The sequence below is a fragment of the Uloborus diversus genome, chromosome 6 (genome assembly GCF_026930045.1).
Source record: "Uloborus diversus isolate 005 chromosome 6, Udiv.v.3.1, whole genome shotgun sequence".
Classification (NCBI taxonomy): Eukaryota; Metazoa; Arthropoda; class Arachnida; order Araneae; family Uloboridae; genus Uloborus; species Uloborus diversus.
The window spans coordinates 119,231,058-119,253,431 of record NC_072736.1 but is presented as its reverse complement, the minus strand read 5'-3'; the positions used below and the strand labels follow the sequence as shown (position 1 = coordinate 119,253,431).

The 22,374-nt window shown below is 33.8% G+C and overlaps 1 protein-coding gene across 1 annotated transcript in view; it reads left to right on the top strand.

Moving 5' to 3' along the window:
- The first annotated feature begins 2,021 nt into the window (after positions 1-2,021).
- LOC129223813 (uncharacterized) overlaps positions 2,022-22,374 on the top strand; it is a 36,701-nt gene continuing 16,348 nt past the window's right edge. The window contains exons 1-2 of the mRNA XM_054858171.1: positions 2,022-3,699; positions 21,382-21,547. Of these exons, the coding sequence (XP_054714146.1) occupies positions 21,386-21,547 (162 nt within the window). The 5' untranslated portion in view covers positions 2,022-3,699; positions 21,382-21,385. The remainder of the gene's footprint in view (positions 3,700-21,381; positions 21,548-22,374) is intronic.

Genomic DNA, 22,374 nt, shown 5'->3' with positions numbered 1-22,374 from the left:
CATTGGGTAGAGTGACTCAAGTGACATCTTCTACCTGACTGCATTTCACGTGGTAGTAAATTCGCGCGCTGAAGAATGATTGACATATAATAAGAATTGGGAGTAGCAAAATGGATCTATAGTTCATGCAATTTTTTTTTTATTAGACTCAATTTGAAATTTAAAAACATCAATGCATTTTTTTAATGTTTCTGGAAAGTTTTTCATCTTGTTATTAATTAAATGTTTTTTTGTTCATATTGTTATTAATCAAGATGAAATAAAAACTAATTCAATAATATAGTCACGTTTTTGGCAAGGGTTTCCTCTGGACCGGGCTGTAATTTACGAAATCCGCCCCCTCCCCCCTCTTTCAAAAAGATGTTTTATGTAAATATTAAGTTCGTGCTATTTTTTAGAAACAACAACTTATTTTTATTTTGGTGTTATAACTATAGTTGCAATTAAAAAACGAGTTTAATTAGGAATAAATTCTATGTAAAATTTTCCCTAGACGCATATGTAACGTGCCCCGTCCAAGCGCAATATTGTGCTTTGTTTTCGTTGGCATTTTTGATTTAAGAAAAAATCGGGAAAAACTTCAGAGAATTAATTAAGATATTTTATTTTATTAACTTTGCAATCCACTTTGGGTGCAATTCCGGGGCAGACCATTGTCCCCCCCCCCCCTCTAGACACTCTACTGATTAATATATTAGTCTCTTTCTAATATTGAAAATCTGTCAGTCATAAATGTTTTTTTTTTTCTTGTGTGAGGTAAACATTTTTAAATAGTATAGATAGAAGCTTAATATTTTCTACTATATTGTGTATGCATTTGAAAGAAAGAAAGAAAAGAATTTAAAACATAGAAAAGAAAAATAATTTACAATAATATTAAAAACTTTTTACAATGTATTGGCTTTAGAACCCGATCCCCTCCCTCCTCCATCTGTTCCATTTCGTGAAACATTTGTTAACATTCATTGTCTTTAAAATCCATAAACTTATTAATATAAACGACACAGGACAAATTCATAAACTGCATTTTGCCCTGCATTAGTTTTCCATGTGAAGAACTTATTTTTCAGCAATACAGTCCTTTTTAAAAGTTGAAAAAATAATTTTATATTTTTATCATCCAAAAATTCAAGGGCACCCATATGGGGAGGGGGGCAAGTGGGAGCTCAAGGCCCCCCCCCCCTGAAAAATTAGAACTTCCTTGCTTTAGTATTTTTTTCTTTGCTAAAATGTAAAAACATTTCTTTTCCAGCCATTATTGAATAAGTAAAGATGTCAAATTTTATTCACTCTAATCTGTACTGAAACCGGTTTCCATGGGAAAATATCCTTCTAAAACATGTGGAAAATATCTGAGCCCCCCCCCCCCCCCCTTAAAATTTTGCATATGGACGCCCATGTAAAAATTCCTTGCTTATCATTCACACCTTAACTTTTACAATCACTTGTTTTTCAAAGCTCATTCTCTTCCCCTATCTTGTAATTATATGCGTGTTTGTACACAAAAATAAAGTCACGTTCTAATTGCTTCTATATTTACATTCCCTAGCATAAAATCAAATGTTATTTCATCCATTGAGAATATTTTTCCACATTAATGTGTTCATGAAGTTAGTAATAGTAATTTCTTCTGCAATTAAAAATCTCCTGAGCCGTTTTATTTATAATTATTGGAAACAAAGAAAATTTTAAATTCTTTTAGATATTATTGTGTTGCGCATTGAAATTTTGTGGAACATTCAGCTTCATTCTATCATTTTCTGTCTTGGAATGATTTATGTAATTCGGTCTCTCAATTGGACAAGATACCTTGCTACTTCAATAATTGATCTGAGTAAAAAAGTTGCAACAGGTACTACTGTTTAAGAAAAGAAATTGATTTTTCCAAGGGTCTCCCCCCCCTTCCCGAACACTACAAAGACCCCCCAAATTGGATGACCCTTCTAAAAAAAGAAATTATTCCTTGATCACCCCCCCCCCGAAAAATTTCATGGCATATTCTGTGCCATGACCCCTCCCTCCTCCCCCAGCTGAGTTGAGCACTCCTGATTATTTTGCTTCAGACCATTTTTTCATTTTTTTCCCCAAACTCATAAAAATAATGGTAAGTGCTATTTTGTCACATTTTTCACAAATTAAAAACAAAACTTTAGCAATTATTAAAGCTCCGTTGTGACGTTGTATGACTATAATTCAGGAAAGAATTTGTTTAAAAAACTATTAGCGGTTTAAAAATTGTTTGACCAGCATTTTAAAATTAAAGTAATGCTGCTTTAAAAAAAAAAATAAGTTTTCATGTTCCAGAAATTATTTGATAAAGGATAGTTTGTAATGGATGAAAGTGTTCTAAGATATTCTCTCAGAAGTGGCATCTAATCCCCCCCCCAAATAGTTATATTTTCATGCAGTATTCTTTTGTAACGTTTTTCTTGTTAATTGAGGCGAAAGTTTAAAATACGAAAAAACGGTGCGGCAGAAATAAATCAGATTTCAAAAAAAAAAAAAAAAGAAAAAATTTTCTTACCAGTCGCAACTTTTTCGCGCTACAGTGACATGAAAATTTATTTAAAAAAAATGATTTTTTTCGCACCATTCTGTTGAGCATTGCATTAATGTTTTCGGCCGTAATTTTTGATAACACCTATAACGAATGTTAATTCTGATTAAATTTTGTAATTAATCTTTGTTTCTATCAAGAATGTTTTATCAATAGTTTTTAGCATTTGCAAATCGCTCAAAATAATCCAAACGGCCGTCGTCCATTTTGTTTGCTCACAAAGGAATGATGGGAAGGAAATCTAGTTTTAAACTGTCGAAGTTCCGGTTACAAGCCGAGCTCTGGAAGTGGGCGTTCGGTCAAGGTTCCGTGACAGAGTTTAAAGCCAAACCGGGATGGAGAATAGAGTAGTTTTTCAGCTTCGAGGTTTAAGCCTCGGTCCGAGTTTTAACCGGAGTGGAGAATACCGGTGTAAGAAGTATTTGTTAGGGTAATTTTGTTATCAATATTGTAGTTTTAGACAGATTTTGGACAGAAATTTAGGTTTTTGACTTTATAATAAAAATCCAGTTATAAATATTTTTAGGATTCAGAGAAAGTCGCTAACTGTCAAAAACTTACTAACTCCCAATTTGTTTGGGAAAGTCGGCAGTTTTCAAGCAAGGACTTTAATGTCATGGCTTTAAAAAAAAATACCTAATCTGGTATATGAAAATATTTTTTCACAGGAGATGAAGATTTGATAAACAATAGGATAGGTTTATAAATCTCTGCAAACAGATTTTTTCTTAAAAACTTGTCTTAATATTTCTAGTGGTTAAGTTTTAACATACATGTTAGTTTTTTGTTGAGCCATTTTAAATTTTCCCGTTCGTTTTTTGTATTATGATAATAATTCTGCATTTTCTCATTTAACATGGTTAAAATTTCCTTTTTTTTTAAATTTTAATAATTTATTTACTTTTTTAAATTTTTTTAAAGAATTCTTTTGTTTTTGTCTGGAATTTATATCTTCCTGGCAGCATCCAATGAAAATTAATTTATATATTATGTTGCACTGTGTAGTTACAACAAACCACTGGTGTATAACAAATACTGAGATTCTTTTCTGTTTTCTCTTGTCACAGGTGAAATTTGATCAGTGTTCTGTTAAGAGTGTGAAAGGCGGAATCTCTGTCATACAGTCATCTCTGTTTTGAGTTGTAAGTTACTTTAATGCTTTCAGTTGTATTTTACTTTTCTATGAAAGTTTTCAGTGTATAAAATTAAGCTTAGAATATTAAAATAATTTGTTTGCCTACAGTAGACATTTTGTCTCATTTTATACACATACAAATGTGACAACCAGGCTCTGGAGCCCAGCTAGGCCTGTTCTAATCAGTTTATTAGTCCCCAATGAAGATCAATGGCCCTTTTAAACTATTTATCCTCTTACTCATTACAGCCTCTTTCAGTAAGCTGTTCCAAGTGCCCACAACTCTACTAAAATTATAATTTTTCCAGATAAGCTTGAGATTTGAATAGCTTAAAACATTGACCACTCATCCTGCTTTCCATGTAAATATTAACCCATTAACACTTTCATACTGATAAAGTTAAATAACTGAATCATGTCCCTTCTGACTTGCCTTTGTTCCAATCTATACATATTAAGACTGTTAAGCCTGGCATCATAATCTGAATCGGAAAGTCCCCTTACTAGTCTAGGTACCCTTCTTTTAACCCTTTCCAATAAGAAATATCTTTCTTCAGATAAGGAGACCAAAATTAAACAGTATATTCAAAATGAGGTCTCGCCAAACCTAATAGTGTTGAGAATACAGTGAAATCCGTTTAACACAAAAATGCTTAACATGAAAAATCGGTTTACGCAAACTGGTATAGTGATTCGGACTGTATACTGCACACTTAAATATAAATCTTTTAACACGAAATTCATTTATCATGAAATTTTTTTATGGTCCATTCAGCTTCGTGTTAAACACTTTTCACTGTATTCTTTGCTGAATTGATATTTTATTGTGATAAAACATTTTTGTTTAGTAAAAGGCTAAGTGTTTTTCACCTTTTTTTTCCTTTTTGTATAAATGCAGGGCTGCTCTAGAAAGCTAGGTTTTTGTAATACAAATACAAATACAAAAGTGACGACCAGCAACAGGCTCTGGGCCCAGCTAGACTGGTCCTAGTCAATTTACAATCCCCAGTGAAGGTCAATGGCCTTCTTAAAACTAGCTACTCCCTTGCTCATTACCACCTCTTCCGGTAAACTGTTCCAAGGTTCCACTACCCTGCTATAATAATAATTTTTCCTAATATCCATGTTAGCCTGAGATTTAAATAGCTTAAAACAATGACCCCTTGTCCTGTTTTCAGTGCTAAACTTCAGCCCCGTAACATCTTTCATTTTAATAAATTTAAACAACTGAATCATGTCCCCTCGGTCTCTTCTTTGCTCAAGACTGTACATTTTTAACCTTCTAAGCCTGGAATCATAGTCTAAGTGAGAAAGTCCATTTATTAGCCTTGTAGCTCGCCTTTGAACCCTTTCCAATGCATTAAGGCTCTTCTAAACCTCTCCGTAAAATCTGACACGGCGAAATCACGAAATCTGTGGCAACACAGAGGGTGTTTCTGGGAGGGTCTAACTCGATTTTTTTTGCACTGCTAATTGGTCAGATTTCATGATGGACAGCGTCAATCACTGAGTACGTGAATGGACAGCCATAAATCTAAGCTGTGCCCGAAGGTACTGTCTTTGCGATCGGACGAGGGCAGAGAGAGCTGCGAAAGATTCGAAGGATCCTGTTCCAAAACATGTTTCCCACCCGGCCTGTTTCCCCTCCGTAAATCAGTAAACATGTGTTTTCGTTTCAAAGTGTTTCTAGAGCTGACTGCTTACGATTTCCGAGAATTTAGTATTCAGCGAAAGGAATAGCAGGGAAAGCTGTCTGAGTTTTCCACTCAAGTTCTCCCGCCAAAGGGTGACAGAAGAAAAGAAGAAAGAAGACCATGTGTCAGGAAATTAACTTATTCTGCAAACTGTAAAATTTGCAGAATGCGTAGAAAATAGAATTGAGAAATGAAGGCAGAAAAAAAAGAGAGAAAAGAAAAGTTATAACATAAATTCAAGTGCTTTATTAATCATCTAAATTTCAATATTGAACATGGTGCGCACAAATGATGAACAAAATTTTTAAAAATCGAATTTCCGAAACTACTGCACATATCACAATAAGTGATACTTGAGAATAAATAGGAACATTCTAAGGTTTTTTTTCCCTTTTCAGTTACAAACAGGGGCGGAGGGCGGGAACAGAAATTAACGTTGCGAGGGGGGAGGGGGATGTATAATAGTCATTGAGATAAAAGGCGCAATTTCAAGAACTATCACTAACAAAAACAAAAACATATTCCACTATAAATATGGATGTTATTCTCAGACATTAGTCATTCGCCCTGAATAAAATTTTATCAGTTCCACAATGCTACAAGTTAGAAATAAATTCCCGTTCCTTGAATCTATTTTTTCATATCAACTGATGTATTTGACTGTACTCGGGTTTTCAACGCAACATTTCAATCCGAAGAAAGGAGCAAGTAATAAAAACTACCTAATAACATAACATAAAATCAAGTTACATGATATAAAGTGGAAACAATAGATCGCAGTCCGACGGAAAAGGTATTTCTACTTCTTTCATTCGATTTAAAACTGCTCAGGGTTTGAATTTTTTAATGCAGTAATGAAAATAATTCAGATCAATATCATTAAGTACAATAATGACACCTTGAGAACAAAAATTAACATTACACAAAAACGGTGAACTGTGCACTGGAAAATTGTTAAAAGCCATTTTATAACTGCCGAGCACAGACCAGGCATTAAAAAAAAAAAGGTTCAAAAGGTTCGCGTACATTCAAGGAGGATATGATAAAAATTCTAATTTTATCAACCCAGTATGTCGAAGGGAAACATGTTAGGAAATATTTTTTTATCATTTCATTGAACAAAAGAACCTTTCAGTAATTCATGCATTAGAGACGTACCGAGTAGCACTTTGGTCGAGTATCGAGTTCCAAGTTCCAATTATGTTTTAAGAAGAACCACCGACACACACGTGACGAATTTTGAACTCAGTGGTCAGTGGAAGAGTAGTACAGTCGACGCTCAATATAACGACCACACATTATAAAGACCGTCCCATTATAACGACCAGTGGTAGATGTCCCAACTTTGTTCCTATAAACTCTATGTTAATTTGCTTTCGTTATAACGACCGTTCTGTATCGACTAATCCAATACAGCGACCGAATCAGCGGACGCTATTTCTTGTGTTCTTTCCAATAAAACAAATTTGTAGCTTAAAATGACATTGATTATTGTTTACGGACATCTGCCTGCAGTTTTCAATGTCAAATCCAACTTTAAGTGGTTTAGGGTTCACCACAGCTTGCACAAAAAAAATAATGGGAGGAAAAATCGAGAAAATTCCAGATTCCTAAGAAAAGGGAGTTGACAGATGTATTGGTAGTTTGGTGTTTGAATCTAGTATTTTTAAAGATTTGGGGTTTTCGGGGGACTTTTAAATGTTTCTTTGGAAAGCAAGAGAAACACAATTTATCACCTATATCTGAAACAGAAAATAATGTTTTGTAAAAATCACGTCTGCTAAAAAGGCAGACCTCTGTTTCTGGTTTTATCTTCAGAAATTGTTGTGGTAGTAGTAGTAGTAGCAGATCTGAAAGTGCGTAACATTTTCCTCCCTATATTTTCTACTTTAAAACTTGTTTAATATTCTGTCATAATATTTTGCACACTACTTTTCTAAAAATTCCTATGATAAAAAACATTTGGGCATTTACTTGGGCATGCATGATGACGGTGTACATTTTTTAAATTTATACCTCTTATAACGACCACTCGTTATAAAGACCTTTTTCTCTGGGACGGAGATGGTCGTTATATCGAGCGTCGACTGTATATACCTCCATGTCCACACACACACACAAATAATAGTTTTAAAAACAAAATTCCAGCCGAAATTTAATTGCGCATTATTGAAAAGATTTGTTTCTGTCAATAATTTTGACAAATAAGTTATTTTTTAAATTAAAAATAAACAAATACATAAAAGGTAGTGTTAATCAAGTTGGAATTAAAACAAATTATATCAATCCATACTTCTAGTCCGCCAAACGTAAATAATGTTTAAAAGCAAGTGAAACAACGTTAACACACTCTCAGAAATGGACTTTCATATTCGACGAAATTTTCTTCGTTTCTGACTAAATCGCTTCCAGGGATATGCTCCGAGCGAACATTTCGTCAAATTGAGGAAACTGATTTCGTCTCTGGTTTGAAGATGCGAATTTCGTCAAATGTAACGAAATATTTCTTCATTCTAGTTTCGTCAAATCGACAATCATTTTCGTAGTTTTGAGAGTATTAGTTTCGTCAAATTAATTTCGTCATATTTGAGTATGTTAATTTCGTAATTTTTTGAGTTTATTTTTTATTTTAATTTTTCTTTTTTGAGCTGATTAGTTTTCTTTCTTTCTTTTTTTTTTTTTGACAATACTGACGAACCTCGTTAATTCGAACACGCTTAAAAAGAATTACTTCTAAAACGGACTTTTTTGTATTCTCTGTCCCATTGTTTTTGTTTTTCGAATAAGACGAATTCTGTTAAGAATAATCGATTTTAATGATCCATTAAAGTTCGTTTTAACGAGGTTCGACTGTATCTTATAAGATTTAGTCAAATCTTCACTTCAGAATCTTACCACCATAATTTCCCACTTTGATGCGCATAGTCACACTCACAGGCCCGTCATTTACGGGGGGGGGGGGGGGGGGTTGACATTCCCCCCCCCCTTGATTTTTGAACATTTATTCTTTACGTACGAAAGGCCGTGGTTTTAGTTGGTTCTCTATAAAAATTTTGAAGAGTGTACACCTTTTTCCACAATTGGAAAAAAAAATCGAAATGACTGGCCTGCACTCCCCCTCTCCGCCTAAAGCAAAAGGCAAGTATTTGTTGAAAAAAGAGACACATAAAAGATGTTAAAAAAAATTTTATTAATGTAAAAATACAAGCAGACAATTTCTTTAAAATGTAAAAATAATTATTGCAAATTCAAGTTAAAGAACAATGAAATGATGTCTGGGAATTAGGGCTTTACGATGCATCGTAAAGCCCTAAAATTAAAATTGGAACGGTTTGGTTCTTTTTTTGGCGTTCCAAAAACCACCTACGTTCCTACTCGGGTGCCCAAGTACCTCCCTGCCTTGTGTGTGTGTAACGGAAACAAACTGTTGATTATATATAACTAGCGACGATTATTCATAATTTTCAATAGACTTGGTAAATATGATACATTATGTAATGTTTATCAAATTTACTAGTTTATTCACATAATTTCCTATTCGTGGATAATGCAATAAATTAGGATTATTTGTGGAGTAATGAGATCTTAATTGTAAAAACTGAACATTTTCAAGCAACACCAGAAAACTCAATCGTCTAAAAAAAGAAAAATGTCTCGGTTGCAATTAAAATTTCTAATAATATTTCAATTAAAAAACTGAAATGTGCCTTTTTTTTTGTACATTACTTTCATTTCTTGCCTTGGAAAATGTATATTAGATAATAGTTTTAATTCTATAAAAAAAAAAGTTTATATTATTAACTATTTAATGTTTACCTAAACAAAACGGAACTTCAAATTTAATTACATATTTAGAATTCTATATAATGTCAAAGTCTTGAAAATTAAAGATCTGAAAGTAAATGCATAACACACAAAGCCTCGATATCAAAAAGCAAACCAAGCCAATATTCTAAAGAAGAACATTTTCTTGTAAGATAACCTATTCAGACTCATTCTGCTGTGACTTTCCGAATTATTAGCAACTTTTTTTACTAAACTTCATTTTCAAAGGCATCGTTGTGTGTGATATATCTGATCCTTCCAGAAAGAGACGATTATTTTTAATTAATATTGCTAGTTCAGGAACATTGTCAAGCAAAATATTTTTTCTATACAAACTGACCTGATTTTTAGAAAAGCTATGGACTTTTATTGTATTCACCACTACGAGTCAAGAAATATATTTGATAAATATTAAATAGTAGTCATACCCACACGGCTTTGCTTGTAGTAGAAAATTAAAAGGTCTTATGGTTCGCCTGTATAATTACAAAAAATGTATGGTGAATTTTTCGCCTATTGGCTTACCATATTACGGTTCCACGTTATGATAACTTGGTAATTTACTCGTCCGTCGTATGATAATTTTGCTCGGGAAAGTGTTCTTAAAATTGGAGTAGAAAAAGAACAAAATCGAATTTTCGAAAAATTGCTTCGAGGTGCACACCTCACGCTACAAACTAACTTTGTGCCAAATTTCCTGAAAATCGGCCGAACGGTCAAGCCACTATGCGCGTCACGGGAACCGGACATAACGTCCAGATCCATAACGTCCACGGACATAACATCCATGACCAAAACGTCCAACGGACGAAACATCCGAGGGACAAAACGTCCGACGGACATAACGTCACAGAGATCCAGACAACCAGACATCCAGACAGACTTCAGCTTTATTATAACAAAGACTATTTCCCAACTTTAGTGGCAATGGGGTTGATTCCAAAATTAAAATTTTTTTTTTTTTTTTTTCTGAAAGAGCATGCTTAAAAACATTCGCAACTCCAATAAACTATAGGGGGCGCTTCAATCACTGTCTAATAGTGGATGTAAAAGGTAAGAACAAACAGATGCCGTAACTTATAACCTGCTTTGACGGTGAATGACAGTAATTTTTGATCGTGTTTGTGGGAAGCTTTCATTTCTATTCTTCTGAAATTACATTACACAACAAACTGTCTGAAGCCTGTAATTTACCCAAAGAAAACACGTGGCATGGAATGTTTTACCTTTTTCTTTAATATTGTTAATCACCGCAAGGTAGCGTATTCGAGCTCTGGAGTTGCAAATAGAATCTGACCATTCTTTAAATAATTTGACTAAGTTTAATAATTTTAAAAATTTATTTTAATCGGTACGCTTTTATTATGTACGCTTCTGCCGATGACATCACAAATGATGAAATACCATTCACTGTTGCCATTCGTAGAGCGTAATATTTAATTCGCATCTTTACTCAAGTGTAATGGCAACGATATGGTTGATAGCAAACGTAGAGCGCAATATTTAATTCGCTTCTTGAATACAATAACGTGAAAACGCAAAACACAGATGCGCCTAAGTACATCATTTGTGACGTCATAAAGACCACGTCTTATTTTCAAAATCGGACATGTTAAAAAATAAGCATCTGGAAATGAAAGTTTTTTTCTCGCTTCATGTTTTTTTTTTTTTTTGCTTATTCTATCAATTTCAATGACTAAACATAGTACTTCTGACTGAAGGAAACAACCCCATTTTGAATAATCTCTGGGGAATATGTATAATTGCCAGATTAATCTCATTCTACTGCACATACACTCAGGAGTGGGAAATTTCATGATTTACTCGCCACTTTTCCCCTAATGTGGCTAGTGTATTTTAAGTGAATTCGTTTATATTTTTGCAAATTTCACATCGAGATATAAATCGCAATCACTGTACTTGGCTATATATTTTTTAAATTAATAATTTAATAAATAAATACATAAATAAAAATGGCATTTCGAATTTTTTTCCCATTATAAGATGCGGTAATTTTCACTGATTTTCCAAACAAAATAACTTCTACATTTAAACGGGGGTACTTATATTAAAACAGCATTGAAAAATATATCACCTAAATAATTTCAAAAACTTATCGAATAGAACTCGAAAGAAGAAAAAAACTTCTTTTTAGAACGAGTTTCGTCGATGTCACAGAAATACAAGACCAACACACAAAACGACAAAGAATGAATGGTCATTAGTAGGGATTCAGTAATTTATTGCCTGCCATTGAGGCAAAGCGGAGGAGCGGAGAAGCAGAAGACAAGACCCCAAGACCCTGAAGACCCTGGGGGAGAAGAGAAAGTGGCCCCTCAAAGTGGGAGGAAATGGGTGTGGTCTGGTGAAAGGCGTGTTTTTCGCAGTTTTTCACAATTTTTCGAAAACAAGGCTTTACTCCGTGGAGAATATCAATAGAACAAATTGTCTCAGAAACAAACTCAAAATATGTTTTTAAAGAGAAATGTTCAATCTTTTGCGCTCCTTTTTCAGTTTTTCCATATCATTTTTCAAACGTGTTAAAATAGTCGTTTAAAGTTTTAAAATGCTATTAAAAAAATTTCAAAATAATTACAGAAAAAATAAAAAAGCGCATATCTAGTTCTGTGTCATAGCCATCGTTTAAAACAAACCGCATGAAAATATTCCAGTAATTTCTCGTGTTATGCTTTGCACAGGTAGCAGATTTTCCCGTAGAGAAAGCATTAGCGTCGAAATCCAAGATGGACGGTATAGAAGAGCCTTAATGTCTTTTCTTAAGATAAGGAGACCAAAACTGAACAGCATACTCCAAATGAGGTCTTACCAAACTTCTATATAAGGGCAGAAGAACTTCTTTAGATTTGTTTGAAATAGATCTATTGATAAACCCAAGCATCTTATTGGCCTTGTTACTAGCAATGCTGCACTGTTGGCTAAACTTTAAATCCTGACTTATTAAGACCCCCAGATCAGTAACTTTGTCTGCCTGACTAATGACTGAACCTTGCAAATAATAACTTGTACACTTGTTTCCATGCCCTAAATGTAGCACTTGACATTTCCCAACATTAACAGCCATACCCCATTTATCAGCCCACTCCGTAATATGATCTAGATCCTCTTGCAGCTGTTTTGCTTGTTCTTCATTATCTACAGTCCCCATAACTTTGACATCATCAGCAAAACAATTCATGTTCCCAGAAATATTTTTGTGAATATCGTTCATAAAAACAATTAACAAAACAGGCCCTAACACTGATCCTTGAGGAACCCCGCTTAAAACCTCACTCCAATTAGAATAATTTCCCTTTACAACTACCCTTTGTTTCCTTCCGGTCAGCCAGTTTTTTACCCAAATGAAAGTTTTCCCTCCTATTCCTATATCAGCTAATTTGCTAAGTAGAGCAACATGCGGTACCTTATCGAAAGCTTTTTGAAAATCAATGTAAACAACATCTACAGGCTTCTTAGTGTCCAAAGCCATGGTAACAGGGTTCCCACGATCCTTAAAAGTCCTTAGAAACTCCTTATTTTTCACTTTCAAAAATAAGGGCCCTTAAAAGTACTTAGTTTTTGCTCAAGGTCCTTAAAATCCTTTGAAAGTCCTTAGTTTTCACTACTACTGGCAACTTTCTAAACAGGGGCACTTTCTAATGACAAAATTCAAAAATGTCTATAATCATTCGAGAACAAGGTTGTGTAAACGTAATTGCAGGCAATTTTTGAAGTTTGGAGAATTAAGAGGAATGGTTTAATAATCCTTAGGAGTGTTTGATCCCTTCGAATGTTTTGAAAGATACTGAAGTCGAAAAAAAGTTTAGGCTGTCTTTAGTGATGTAAAAATATTGGAGAGTGGTCCTTTTTGTTGAAAAAATTACAAAACTGGAGTCTTGAAAATGCTGAAGAATTAAAAGCTCTGTTTTAGGCTATCTTTGGGTGAATTCGGGAGAGAGGATTCTGAGGCTCTATCCAGAAAAAGTTTTGCAACTGAAGTCTTAAAACTTTTAGGCTGTCTCTTGTCTTGAGTAATACCAAGGTAAAGGGCAGAGGAGTTCTTTGTAGAAAAAATTAAAATCAATAGCCTTAAAGACTCAACTGTAGGTTATCTTTCATGAGTATAGGAGAGAGGTTCGGGGCTTGCTGACAAATTTTTGAAGCTGGATTAAAACATCTCAGCTGTCTTTAGCTCTTAGCTATCTTTCTATAACTTACGTATTTGGAGGCGGTCTTACGAAAATTTTTCGAATTTGTACTCTTAAAATTTTGGATGGTCTTTGGTAGCAGGGTTGGCAAAAACCCGGGTTTTTTAAAAAAAGCCCATGGACCCAGGGTTTTTTGGGTTTTTTTAAATAAAACCCAAAAAAACCCAACTAAAGCTGGGTTTTTTAAAAAGAAATGAGGGTTTTTTGTCTTTTTTTGGGGAAAATGTGGAGTACTTGTAACATATTGTAGCATAAGTATATGGGTAAAGTGCAAAAATTGTCTTGGGGTAAAAAAGCTGGAAAACTAGTTAAAATTCAGAGTTTTTTGAAGAAAAGTAAAAGACTACAAAACCCAAAAATGGTGAAGTTTCAGATTTTTTAGTTTCCATGATTACCAACAGTTAAGTCAAAGTTACTTCTCTCGTGATAAAATCTATTGTTCGTTTTTAATTACTATGATTTTTTTTCTTGCATTTTACTTTATTCTATTTCATTTTGTTATGCAAAACTACTGTAGAACCTCAAGTAGTTTAAAAATCCCTTTTTAGTGAATTCTAGCTTAATCAAGACTTTTCTTTGAACTTTATGTTGCTTATTTTTCTATTCCTGTGCAGAGTAAGAAATATTAAACTTTTTCGTAAGATAATGAAAATACTGTACATCCTATTCTGTTTTGTGTCTGACCATTTGAGAAACCTGTTGATTTCTAAAAAATATACCTTGTTTATACGAGATTTGTGACGTGTTGGTTTGCAGAAAATAATTCACATGAAAGCCTTTTAGCTAGAGTAGTTTCCTCTGTACAATCTACAAATATTGAGAAAATCAGACAGGACAGGACTAAGTCAAGATAATTTGAGTTATTTATTGACCAGTTAAAGAAAAAAGTTTAATATATTTATTTAAAATCTTTGAAGTATTTTTTAATGCCGCCAAGAGTTATAAGAAATACTATTAAAGTTCAAAATTCATTTTTTATGTACATTGCCTGTGGTAAAGAACAACTAAAAAAATAAGTTTAAATTGTGAAAGTATTTAAATTAATCAATTTTTTAAAAAATTTCTCAGAAAATTTAAAAAACCCAAAAGTGGGTAAAATAATGGGTTTTTTTAAATGGGTTTTTTCAAAAAAACCCATTGGGTCCAACCCAATTGGGTCCAATCCGGCCAACCCTGTTTGGTAGTGTAAAAATACTTTGGGTGCTCTCCCCAGATAAAAATCTGAAACTGAATCATTAAAAACGCAAATGTAAGCCATCTTCTGGTGAATTTATCCCAAGGATTTCAGGGGTAAAAAATTTCTTCAAACTCAAAACTCTTTCAAAAAAAATTTGAAGCTAGTATATTTAGAACTCTGCTTCAAGCAATCTTTGGTGATTCAATGGTGAGGAAAGTTTCGGACTCTCGTCCAAAAAATTTGAAGTCTTAAAACTTTTTGGATTGTCCTTGGTGATGGAAATATAGGAAGGACTGAGAAAAAATTCTGAAACTGGAGTCTTGAAAAATGCAAATTTTGGCCTTTGGTAAATGTAGGGGTAGGTGTTTGGTGATTCTCTTCTAGCCTCCGGAAATGTTTCAGAATTGATAATTTATCGGCCCAATTTTAAGCTGCTGTCTTTTGTTAAGTTAGGGGTTGGTGTGATTCCCCCCGAAAAATTTCCAAAGCTGACCTATATGTAAAGAACACTACTTTAGGAAATTTTTAAGTGACTTATGAGGGGAGAATTAGGAGCCACTCTGCCAAAAATAGTTTTAGTATTAAAGTCTTAAAACTTTTAGGCTGTGTTCGGTAAGATAAAAGTAAGGTTCTTCTTTGAAAAATTTTGAAACTGGAGTGTTAAAAATGCAAATTTAGGCCAATTTTTGTGAAGGCTGGAGGGCTCTCCCTCAAAAATTGTTCGTAGCTGAAGTTTTAAAAACACTATTTTAGGCCATCTTTAGATGATTTGAGGCTAAGGAGATTCAGGCGCTATTCTGTAATTTTTCTGAAATGGAAATTTTCAAAGCTCGACTTAAAAGCTTGCTTTTATGAAGTTCAATGAAAGGGTAACAGTGGGGGATGTTCTTCAAAAGTTTTTAAAACTGAAGTCTAAAAAACTAGTAGGCTCTCTTTGGAGATGTAGGGAGAGTAGTAAACTAATTTTAAATGGAAAAAACATTTGTTTTGTTAGTGAAGTTTTTGCATTCTTACTAAATAATGTTCCCAAACAAATCAGCGATCTCAATACATTTTGTGTTATTTTTGCTCATTTTTCATAGAAAAAATTAGTGCCTGAAATAGTATTATTGGCTAGGTGCATTCAAGTAACAAGGAGGAGTAGAAATATAACCTTATGAAAATGAAAAATTGGCTATAAGAGAAATCGGACCAATTTAGTTGGACAGTGAGAAGTCAGGGAAGATGATTTTGTTCTTCCTGTGGTCAGCTTGTGTATATCAAGGGCTAAAATTCAATTTCTTCAGTATGCCGGTATTGTAAAAATTTGTGCTTGGAGTGCTGTGCTTATCTCAAAATTTATACTAATTGTTAACAAGCAATTCTTTTTAATATAAGATAATGAAACTTCTTTGGGCAGGAATTTCCTGTCTAGACTATTTTCAAGGAAAGGATTTGAGAAAGCTCTGTATGTGTCATTCTGCCCTGAATTTTAGCCCTTGAATAAATGATTCAAGATAGTGATTTAATTTCTGTGTAAATATTTAATCATATTAAAAACTAAACTATTAAAATATGTACTATTAAATTAGTTCTCCCTCTCATGTTTTTTGGAAAAAAAATACGAATTGAGCTTTTTTTTTTCTTACATCAACTATTTTTAGTCTGACTTTGCAATGTTTAAAGTGTTTTTTTTTTCTGCCGAAAAATGCTTAAAAACTAAGACATATTTGCATGATACACATATATAGATTTAATAATAAATAAGTTGATGAGCAGTGGTCCTTAATTTATTTTAAAAAGGTCCTTAAAAAGTCCTTACTTTTTGTTTTGGTAAAAGAGTGCTAACCCTGGGTAACTTTGTCATAGAAATGTAATAAATTAGTTGCACAAGATTTGCCTTTCCTGAAACCGTACTGAAAACTAGTCAATAGATTATTAGTCTCTAGAAAATTTACTATCTTAATTTTTATCAATGTTTCAAAAATTTTGCAAACCACCGAAGTTAGACTCACAGGTCTATAATTTCCCACACTCCCTTTAGACCCTTTCTTGAAGAGCGGTGTAATGTTAGCCAGCTTCCAGTCCTCTGGCACTGTCCCCGAGTTATAAGAAGCATTGAAAATATTTACGATTACATCTGCTAATTCCTCCGCACATTCAACTAAAATTTTTGGATAAATATTATCAGGTCCCGGAGCCTTAGTCTCTTTAATTTTTTTCAAATGAAGTAAAACGTCATCCCTGGAAAATACAAAGTCCTCAAGCCTCAATGAATCCTGATTTCAAAAAGAAATGAATGTAAATTGTTTTTGGTTACTTTTTTTTAAATTATTATTTTGGACTTTAATTCCAAGTATTTACGGAATCATGGGTAGTAGCAGTAGGCTGGGGCTGTGTCTGCTTTTCCTCAACCTGATCTTCCTCTATGAATGAAATGCTGAAAGAATTATTGGTGTTAGATTCAGGGCTCATCTCTGAGTCAAGAAGGGGTTCTCAGGGAATGTAAAGATTTGAAGTTCTTTGGTGGTAAGTCCCATTGTTTGTACATGTTCAGAGTTTTAGGTGTTTTGCCAATTTAAGCATTAAAATTTGATATGAACACACAGATTTCGTTTAGCAGTTTCTCCAATTTGCCTTTCATGTAAGACAAGTAGAGAAACTATTAGGACTCTTGTTCTGAATCAGGCAACATGGCAGCAGTTAATGCTGTTTGAACTTATTGTAACTTTTTGTGTATTTCCAAGTTGTATAAGATTGTCCTAGTGTGATAGAAAATAAAAATGCTTCGGACGTAGCAAAAAGGAGAGTGTTCTGACAAGTGTGGAAATTCTTGAAAGTTGGTCGAGTCATGGAAAAATGTACAGTCGAACCCCTCTATAGCGATCCCCCGGTTGTAGCGAACCTTTTAATTGGTCCGAACTGAAGCCCTATGTCATTAATACAATTCCATATGCTTATAACGATCCTGAAACACGAAAAAATCGGCTATAACGATCCTAAAGTGTTTGAATTTTTAAGTTCTTCTTTGCACATGCCCCAAAGAAATTCTTTAGCAATTGTTCTCTCAGCACACTCCATCTTCTACAACGCTCACCCCTTTTTCTAGGAAATCCCCAGTCCAAACCACATTTCTCCTTTATTGTTCCTTGCAAGAGCAGCTGCTTCTTCAGGGGGGGGGGGGGGCGAGCCGGTTTGCAAGCTCCCTCAATTTTCTCTACTGGTTTTCGTCAGAGGACGAATTTATTGGTCACTCGTGCGTTTGCTCTGATTTTTAGCTTTCTTTCCATTGCGGATAATCGTGTGAACTAGGTAGAAATCATCATGGCCAGTGGAAATAAACGCAAAGCATTTTCTGTTGAAGACAAAGTGCAATTCGCAAATTAGAAAGTGGCGAAACTAGTGATGTGGATCGGGTAAATACCCAGTGGGTAGGTAAATATTTTTTGGGTATTTACCCGGATATTTACCCAAGGCCTGGGTAAATACCCAAAAACTGGGTACTTTATAAAAAAAAATGCAAAAAGTGAATGAGAATTTTTTTTTTAAAACTAAATATGAAACAATTGGTAAAACTGATACATACATATGTATTACACAGTTTATAATATTTTTTATCGAAAGACTTAATGAAATTATGAAAGAAACATATCACGAACCAAAGGATCTTTCTTTTCAATGCCATAATTGAAGAAGATGTTTGCTTTTTTTTTTTTTTTTTGTAACCAGTTAAGCTTTTTACATTTTGTAGAATTGCTTTTTATATGTGAAATTTGGCTATCAACATTGATTAGGCATATCCAACACATTTAATGTGAATATCAGATTGCTGAGTTGTTTCACACAATAATTCTTTAAATATGAGATCAAAATACAAATTTTAGGGAAAAATTTATTGTTTTGTATATAGTTGGTTATACAAGGTGTTTCCTTTTAACCTGCAAGACCTTTATTTTTGCAACCGTTAGTCCTAGATGCTTACTTCCAATTGCAAAAATATTCAGATGCAGAGTAAAGATATTGGAAGTTTGAAGCAAAAATAAAAATGAGTCAAAAGCTACAAAATTTAACTTTTTATACAGCTCTAGGTCCCCTAACTTATATTTAGAGAAATGATCTGAATTTAAAACTTACTGATACAAAAAAACTTGACATTTGTGCAATGAAAACTCAAGGAGATATTCCATTTGAAAGTTTTAAGGGACCATGCAGAAGATGAGATTAGAACTTATTACCCTTTCAGAATAATGACAGGTTGGCAAAGTAAAAAACACAAGGTATTACATTTTTCATTTCTACTCAAAAATTCATGCAATTTTTATGCCGTGATACGCAAAACATGCTGCAAAACCTTGAACAATTTGAAAAATCACTCTGCACACATATAATTTTATATAAACACTCATTAACTGCTATATTTTCCCCCAAAAGATGTTACTGACGGCGAGTGTAAAATGGTGTAAGTTACAAAACGCTGCGTTTCATATCTCAGTGAATATTGGTCGTACTAATGTCAAACTTTTTTTGTAATTGTTTTTCAGTGGAGATTATTTCCCTAAATATCAATAAGTCAGAGGATCTGGGGCCCGTGTAAAAAGTTAAAATTTGTATTTTTTTACTCATTTTTATTTTTACTTCAAATTTTCAATATCTTAAGTCTGCATCTGATTTTGAACATTTTTGCAATTGTAAGTGTGCATCTAGGACTAACGGTTGCAAAAATAGAGGTCTTGAAGATTAAAACAAAACGCTCTGTATATATACATAGTGGAATGAATACATACAGAAAAGTATTTTAGTTGAATATAAATTTTTGAAATAAATACCCGGGTAAATACCCATTTTGGGTATTTACCCAGGTATATACCCTGGGTATTTACCCCTAAAAATAAATACCCGAGTATTTTACATCACTAGGCGAAACCCAATCCTCACTTTGCAAAAAATTTTCGCTCTCAAAATCTATTGTAGCCACTATTTGGAAGAACCATGATGCAATTGTTTCTGCCTATGAAAGAAACATAAACGGCTGTAAAAAAATGCGAAAAGCAGAAAGGGAAAAATGTAGACGAAGCATTATTTAAGTGGTTCACTCTGCAGAGGAACAGAAATGTACCGATAACGGGAGCCATTCTGCAGGCAAAAGCAAATGAATTTGCCGAACATTTTAATGAAAAAGGTTTTGTCTGTTCTAACGGGTGGTTGGATAGATTCAAGAAACGGCACAACATAACGAGTGCAAAAGTTGTGGGTTGAGCTGCAAGTGTGTGCTCTTCTGATGTGAAGGAATGGATGCAAAATGTGTGGCCGGACATCATTCGAGATTACGACGAAAAAGATATTTTTAACGCCAACGAAGCGGACTTATTTTATAAGCTGACTCCAAATCAAACATTGATGTTAAAAGGTGAAAAATGTGTCGGCGGGAAACACTCCAACATACGGATAACCATTCTTGTTTGTGCTAACATGACTGGCTCTGAAAAACGAAAGTTGATTGTTATTGGAAAATCGAATAAACCGAGGTGCTTTAAGAACGTGAAAAAACTCCCTGTAGTTTATAAATCAAGCAAAAAGTCTTGGATGACTGCTGACTTGTTCCAGGGGGTATCTCCAACAATGGGATAAGGAGTTGTCCCAAGAGAAAAGAAAAATTATATTGTGCTGATAGATAATTGTTCCGCACACGTTGAACCACGGAATTTACAATGGATTAAATTAGTTTTTCTCCCTCCCAACACTACTTCAGTAATGCAACCGATGGATCATTGAGTAATTTGTGGCCTTAAATGTCATTACCGAAAACAGCGCATTTTAGAATGTTACGATAACAACAAGGACTGTGACCCTTCTTGATGCCATTGTTTTGGTTGAAAAATCTTGGAGGATGGTATCTAAGTCCACTATTAGAAATTGTTTTCGTCATGCTGGACATAGAAAAACGCAAAAGGATGAAGATACAGGCAATGATGAGGACGATGATGATTATAACCTTCCCATTTCCAAGTGGCTGGAAAAACACGGAGTGCACGTATTTCCTCAAAGTGAAATTGAATATTTCGAATCTTGTGGTCACGATGTAGCTACATCTGGCGAAGTTAGTGACAGCGATATCGTATCAGAAGTAAGCGAAAAGATGAACTTGACTTTAGATATGGATGACGATTCTTCGGACAATGATTAAGGAACGGCAGATGCAAATCAAGGACCGTCCATTTCTGCTGCAAAAGCAGCTGTAAATATTTTGAACAATTTTTTTGCGACTGAAAACATTGACTAACATTTTGTGGATTCTTTTGCAGTAGTTGAGAAAAAAATTGATGATATGTATATAAAATCCAAAAGTTTTCAACCGAAAATAATGTCTTTCTTCCATGCTACTGATAAATAAAAAAAAAGGTAAAATTTAAATTTGCTTATTATTAAGTAAAATATAGTTAGTAATTATTTCTAAAACTTCATTTTATTACCCTAACTACTAATGAAATCATTGTGCAATTATGATGTTTATGATTGTAAAATATTACTGAATTTTGACTATTTTTTTGGAAAATCGGATGTAGTGAACCCCCGGTTATAGCGATCTCTCAAGTCGGTCCGTTGAGTGTTCGTTATAGCGGGGCTTGACTGTATTAAATTTTGATGCTTTAAAATTTTGATGCATTGTTAGCAAATAAATACAAGTGTTTTAATCGGTTTGGTAGCATTCATAAATATTGAACAGTCTTGTTAAATATGAAATGAAGCAAAAATTCTTTACTGATTTATTTAAGACTCACATTCAATTTTTTTTTTTTAAACTTTGACAGAGTGATGGGCCGTACCTGCTCGGACATTGTTCCGTTCTTGAAAAGAGGACTGGAAAGAAAATTATATACAACGCTGCTGTATATTGATGAAGTATTTTGCATCGGAAGGGTAAAACTCCCCCGAAAGCATAAGCAATTGAGTTATTGTGAACAAGAGATGTTAAAGGTAAGTTGGTATTTCTTGAATTAACATATTTATTGTGATTTTCAGCCCAGGAGTTAAATTGCTGAATTTATAAGTTTTTGCTAACTTATTATGCACAGTAGAGTCTTGAAAGTTAGTACAATAGAGTCTCGAACATTACCTCGGATTATTAAAAACGTGGATTATCTGGAAAATTCTTCCAGATAAAAATTTAGTGTTCGGACGACATAAAGAGGAGCACCGTTTGCTTCTTTGAATACAGAAACAGAGCTATCGTCTTCACGAAAAATGTATCACTCAATTTTCAACATAAATTTCATTTTAATTGCATCTAGTGATGTAAAATACCCGGGTATTTATTTTTAGGGGGTAAATACCCAGGGAATATGCCCGGATAAATACCCAAAATGGGTATTTACCCAGGTATTTATTTCAAAAATTTATATTCTGCTAAAATACTTTTCTGTATGTATTTCACTATGTTTATATACAGGGTCTATTCCAAAAGTAATGCAAAGTTTTTTAAAAAGTAATTGAACAGATTTTCACAAACACTTAAAATTCTTCAAAGTAATGTACTTGGGCTTCTGTACATCTCTTCCATCGTCTCTGTCATGACTGGTAAGTGCCCTGAAAGGCGTTTTTGGGGAATTCTCCTAAGGTCTTCGTCATGGATGATTGATCTCTTCTAGGGATAAATGGGTTCATTTCAGGCCTGCCTTAATCCGAGGGAACAAAAAGAAGTCTGTCGGGGCGACGCCAGGACTATAGAGGGCTGGGACGGCGTTTTCACCTGGTGTTTAGCCAAGAACTTGCGGACTCGCAGCTCGTTATGGCAAGGTGCTTCA